Raw genomic sequence first — 6,233 nt, 5'->3', positions numbered from 1 at the left:
GTTTCTCTAAATCTCTAAGAATTAATATTTAATGAAAATAAGATACAAATAAATAATTATTAAATTAAAATAAATAAAATATAAATTAAAATGAATGAATAGATAAATACACAAACGGGTTAAAGCAACTGTATTTAATGTCAAATCCACGATGTTGAAGGTGTAGCTAACGTCTATTTGACATTAGCTAAGTTGAGTTGGTAAGTAGCTAGCTAACAAGCTAGCGTTGTTATATAATCAACAATCTTGTTTTCAATCAGTTGTCAGGTGATTTTAATCACTTCAAAATAAAATACGTGAATAGAAACACGGCTAACACCTCGTCTTTGTCAGAGGAGACATGATTAGCTTGCATTAGTCCGACATCAGTAAACTAAATGATGATCAGAAATAAGACAGCAGGCTAACGCTAGCTAACGTTAGCATTCTTTGTGATCGATTGTAGGATGGATGCTCTTAACCTCAAACTTTGACTGAAACCAAAACAATGATTTTATACAATAGACCAACTAATTCCAGCTGACAAATATCACCTAGCAAACAAACACAAAGCTTACCTTAGCGTTAGCCAACGTTAGCTAATGCTAATGCTACAATACAAGCAAAACAATAAAGTAAAATGTTAACGTACTTTAATCAGATGATATTTTATAATATCTAAACTAATACTGTCCCATGTCTCCTGGGGGAAATACATTAACATTTAACTTTCATTATTTTGTTTGTATCGTAGCGACAGCTAATGCTAACACAAGCATCATAAGTTACCAAGGTAATCTAGGCAGTTAAAATAGAGCTACTCAACGTATAAATTATATTGTATTGTATTAAATTATATTATGTTATGTTCTGTTATATTATATTAAATTATATTGTATCAAACTACATTTTATTAAAATATATTATATTATCTTAAAAATAATATCTAAAATAAATATTCTTCTGTTGAATAATGAAATTAAACTTTTCTTCTCGTCTATTAGAACAAAATGTCTGACGACAGAAAAGAAGAAGAGGAGGAAGAGGAGGAAGAGGAAGTGACCTGTCAGCCCCTCCCCCGCCCGCCTCCTCCTTGCTGCGTTGCCATGGAGACAATGTTGTCACTGAGGAGGCAGGACCTCGTGTGCATCGTGTGCTTCGGCAGCTACGACCTGGCCACGCGGTTGCCACGGCGACTGCACTGTGGCCACGCCTTTTGTCAGGCGTGTCTGAAGAGGCTCGACACTGTCATCAACGAACAGGTGACATCATCAGTGACATCATCCACACTCACCTGAGATCTGTAGACAGTCCAGGTGTCAGCTGACGTTGAATCAGTGGTGGGCCGTCAGGGCCTTCAAGGCCTTCTCTGCTGGCCTAAACACAATCACAAAGTTATAGATGTTTTATCATTTAATAATTTTTCACAAATACACTACATGTATTGTAATTATTTTTCCCATTATCTTATGTTCTCATTGCACAGCTCCTGTCTTCCTCAGTTGCTCTGCTTCCAGCACAGCTTGCTTTAAGTAGAGCTTTTATCCAATCAGATTCAACCCCTATGTCTCTATGTAAGGAGAGAGGCCCGATATCCTCTAGAGCAGGGGTTCTTAACCTTTTTGACCTCGGGGCCCAACTTTTCAAGTACAAAGTGTCCCGGGGCCCATTCAAATATTAACACTATTAGTTTAACTAATTTATCTCACTCTTGGTTTTATTTGTATTCAATAACTATATTCTTACCTGTTCAACTCCACCCCTATTTTGGAGCAAAACCGCCTAAAATGACATACCCAAATTAAAATGGCTGTAGCTTCTGAACCACTGACTATATGCATCAAAAGTGTCAGAAAACCTGTAGGTCATACAGAAACAGAGCAGTGGGCCTTTGGAGTCAGTAAAAATTGAAGATTTTTGTCCGCATAAAATAAAAAAGTATCTTTCAGTATAAATAACTGCCTGTGGCTGTATCTGTACAGGTAAATGACAGTATAGGGCTGTAACTACACTATCAGTGAACAACTGCCTCAAATTTGAAGAAGATTGGACAAAGTACGACCATTCTACAGTGTTTCTTCCATGAAGAGATCCAGGCGGAGCTCTCAAAGGATATTTGGAGACCCAAATGGACACATGGTAACCAAATGATATTCTGACACACTAACGGTGTTTCTCCCTTTATATTTTGATATTATAGTATTTTCCTTTTATTTTTAGCCTTTGCAAAATCTACGTATATATGGTCGAAGACGTGGTGTGTGAGTAGCGGACTTGCTGTGCATAATGGCTGCGACAGAGCGCATGATCGAGTATGCGGGTAGCTCAGTTACGCAAAGGTTATACGTTGGTTGACGGCTTATAGAAGAGGAAGATAAGGTTTGTACTATAAGTACCAGCGTTTTCTGAAGCCACTACCTCCATGGTAACATCCGCTAGCACATTGTTGGGTCTGTAATGTCTTTTTCCGTCGAAATGCTGCAAGATCCGACTTGCAGCGGTTATGGCGAATTTGGACAGTGTGTGTTTGGACTCCTTTTGTGAAAAAGCCATAAGAAATGAAAGAAAATCGATGATTTCTTTGCAAAGATGAGGATTTTGGGCATGCTGGGATACCAAACACGGCCATGTTTTGTGACGTAGTTTGCGCAAGCAAGCCGTAGGAACGGAAGGGGAGGGGATCGAGGACGCCGGCGTCCTCGCGGAGTTGAACAGGCAAAACCCTTGTCAAATAAATGAGATGATACAATGTGATGATCACAAAGACATTTATTTATCATGTGTATGTAAACCTGCATACACAACAAGAAGCCCAACAGGCTTTCCCACGAGCGTTGGATGTTTCGTCGCTAGGTGTGGCTTTATTTTTGAAGGCTTCAGTGCTTCATTTGATAGCATTAGCCCACATTCCACACACTGAGCCCTCGGCTCTGCCTCGTTGCCTCCGTTCACAAAGCCGTACTTAAGAAAGTCAGGATTGTACTTGCGCACACATTTAGACTTTTGGGGGGGTATGGCACCACTGTCGTCTTCATTTTTTCTTTTTAAAAACGTATTCATAACTTTCACTACAGGCTAGCGGCTAGCTGAGTGTCGTCTTCTGCTTATTGGAGCTTGTTAAACAACTGACCCAATCGTGGGCCGCGAGCCTTTGCAGTTTAAGTGAATGGGGACGATATTGTTGATTGTCGTAGTCTTCAGCCAATCAAATCTTTAGTTTGACATGTTGGCCGTATTATTTGACGTGCCAGTGCTACCCAGGTAGCCTCCTAAGTACGTCTGCATTAACGTGCGCCGTGATTGGTCAGTGGGCCAGCATGACTTTGTGATTCTGTTTAGGCCAGCAGAGAAGGCCTTGCAGGCCCTGACGGTCCACCACTGATACACGTGTATTGTTACACCCCTAGAAACAAATAACCGTAGCTCAGTAGGACAGCACAGAAGGCCCAGGTATAAAATGAAGCAGTTGAAGTGTCAGTTAACGAGTGAGTGATGAAAGCAGTTGAAGTGTCAGTTAACGAGTGAGTGATGAAAGCAGTTGAAGTGTCAATTAACGAGTGAGTGATGAAAGCAGTTGAAGTGTCAGTTAACAAGTGAGTGATGAAAGCAGTTGAAGTGTCAATTAACGAGTGAGTGATGAAAGGAGTTGAAGTGTCAGTTAAAGTTGGAGTTGAAGTGTCAGATGAAAGCAGTTGAAGTGTCAGTTGACGAGTGAGTGATGAAAGCAGTTGAAGTGTCAGTTGACAAGTGAGTGATGAAAGCAGTTGAAGTGTCATTTGACGAATGAGTGATGAAAGCAGTTGAAGTGTCATTTGACAAGTGAGTGATGAAAGCAGTTGAAGTTTTAATTCAAAGTGTAAATTAAAACTTCAGACACTTTGAAGACCGAAATTTTTAATAAAATGAACTGTTTAAAGTAAAAATAGTTTGTATTTAAAAAGGTTATCATGTTCACTTCCTGTCACTAGAACTCCCATGATGTAACATGTAACCCCCCCTTCCCTTCACCTCCAGGTGTGGATCCCGTGTCCTCAGTGTCGACAGAACACTCCTCGGCCCAGAGGAGGAGCAGCTGGTCTAGACCTGGACTTGGCCTCCTTCCTGGGAGTGAAGGCCCAGCAGACCTGCACCTCCTCCTGCTCCCTGTCCTCCTGGAGCTCCGGCCGTAGGGAGGGGACGGCGGCTGGGGACACGGCCCGGGACGGGAAGCTGTGGCTGGGGAAGGAGGTCGCAGACGACGGCTGGTCACATGGAGGTCTGGCTGAGCCGCGATTCCAACGTTACGGAAACTGCTGCCCGCCACCGTCCTATTGGCTTTGCTGCTTGTTCTGCTGCCAGGGGCGGGGCTAAGACTGACCAATGAGTGTGCTCACTTTAATTGTCCCCTGAAGTTGGTTCTTCCGAGTGGTGTTATGAAAACTATTTATTTAAATAAACATGTAACGTGTTACTGAGGTTCATAATTAATTTAGAAACAAAAAGACAACGGAAAAACAAAGAGAGGAACTTCTATAAAATATGTATATCATTGTACAATAAAAGTGTGTACATAAGTACTTATACTAATATATAATATACATTATATTCTAAGTGGAATAAAGACAAAGCTGCTGAGAAGAAATATTTATTCATAATTACATATGTTACAAAAAGTATAGAAGCTTAACTAATGATAACAGTTAGCATTCAGTATGGGTCATCAGAATTAATTCATTATTTAATTGTTTATTTTCATCCAATCACAGGCATCCTCTTGGTGAGCTAGCTGATGCTAATAGCTGTGAAGGCTCCGATTGGTTAAAAATAAAAAAATAAAGCTTCAGACATTAAAACTGTGTCAGTGGACGGAGGAACTTCTTATTTCACTTTAACAAATGTTTGACGTCATTATTATTTTGTTAAATGTGATGTGAATGTTTAAGTTTTCATATTTCTTAGATTTTTGGTGACTTTAAAGAAATATTTGTTTGTTGGTTCAGTTGCTGGAAGAGCGACACAGAGAGACAACAGAAAGAAAAAAAAAAAAAAAAAAGACAGAGCTTTGGCATTCAACCCCCCGATGAGGCGCAAGGCATGCTGGGAGTCGGAGTCCTCTTTATGTCATTTACAGGTTTTTTTGTTACCAAGAAAAAATTCCCACAATGCCATAAACTCTTGATGTCCGTCTGTCATCAGACGACAAGCACTTCCTTATCATCAGGCTCCTCCCCCTCCTGAGTACGCAGCTCGGCCAATCAGAGGCTGCCGAGCCCCTCCCCCACTCTGATTCGCTGTCCCGGCTGCAGGTTGAACCTAAAGTCTTTCGGAGCCTCAAACAGCAGAACGATGGTGGAGCCGAGGTTGAACTCCCCCACGGCTGCGCCCTTCTGTAAGACCACGCCCTCCTGTAAGACCACGCCCTCTTCCTCCATAGAGACCACGCCACCTTCACCCGCCACCTTCAACACACTGTCGTCCACGTAGCTTCGGTCGTGGAAGGAGCCTTTACTGTAGCGAGGAGCGTTGGTCTGAAGCTCCTGAGGACGAATAAATTAATCTAATTAACAGACTGATTACAACATAAATACACATCCAACTACAATAAAATGAATACATCCATTCATGTGTTCATTATACAATATTTACTTAAGTTAAAATATGAATACTGTTAATATTTCCAGAAATATGAATATACATATATATGACAATAAATATATAAATACTAGTATGAACAAAGTTAGTTTAGATAAAAAAACTTTAAAGAATCTGATTAACTTCCTAAACTGAACTTTAAATATACAATAAAAAAATACAAAAACAAAAGTAATAGAAAAGATTCAAAGTATAAATAGTAAAAACTAAAGTGTTGCTCACCTGGTCGAAGTAAACTCTGATGGAGCCGACGTTTGTGGCTCCGACCGCCGTTAACGAGAAGAAGCCGTGCTGCCATTGGCCGGTGAGAGCAACTCGCTCGTTAAGGCAAAAGAGCTCTTTAACCAAACGAGCCACACCGGGGTTAACGGAGAGTAACGAGCCTAACGAGGGGGGAGAGAGAGAAGGGTGAGACAGACAGGTGAGACAGACAGGCAGAGAGACAGAGAGGCAGAGAGACAGAGAAGCAGACAGACAGAGAGGCAGAGAGACAGACAGACAGAGAGACAGACAGACAGACAGACAGACAGAGAGGCAGACAGACAGAGAGGCAGAGAGACAGACAGAGAGGCAGAGAGACAGACAGAGAGGCAGACAGGTGAGAGAGACAGAGAGGCAGACAG

General features: G+C 41.3%; 2 protein-coding genes across 2 annotated transcripts; one reads left to right on the top strand and one right to left on the bottom strand.

Annotated features, from left to right (window-relative positions):
• The first annotated feature begins 989 nt into the window (after positions 1–989).
• On the top strand, positions 990–4,356 carry LOC116377569 (RING finger protein 227-like). The gene is made up of 2 exons (XM_031839217.1): positions 990–1,241; positions 3,994–4,356. Exons 1-2 carry the CDS (start codon positions 990–992, stop codon positions 4,327–4,329), a joined length of 588 nt encoding a protein of 195 aa, XP_031695077.1. The 3' UTR covers positions 4,330–4,356.
• Positions 4,357–4,942: 586 nt separating this feature from the next.
• LOC116377571 (phosphatidylserine decarboxylase proenzyme, mitochondrial-like) lies at positions 4,943–6,040 on the bottom strand (the record flags this gene model as incomplete). Its single annotated transcript, XM_031839218.1, has 2 exons — positions 4,943–5,495; positions 5,833–6,040. Coding segments are annotated over 2 exons (490 nt in total), but the record flags the coding sequence as incomplete, so codon positions are not given.
• Between the last annotated feature and the right edge of the window lie 193 nt (positions 6,041–6,233).

This window comes from Anarrhichthys ocellatus, unplaced genomic scaffold, assembly GCF_004355925.1.
Source record: "Anarrhichthys ocellatus isolate YVR2014 unplaced genomic scaffold, GSC_Weel_1.0 scaffold1416, whole genome shotgun sequence".
Taxonomy (NCBI): Eukaryota; Metazoa; Chordata; class Actinopteri; order Perciformes; family Anarhichadidae; genus Anarrhichthys; species Anarrhichthys ocellatus.
This window is presented reverse-complemented; position numbering and strand designations above follow the sequence as displayed.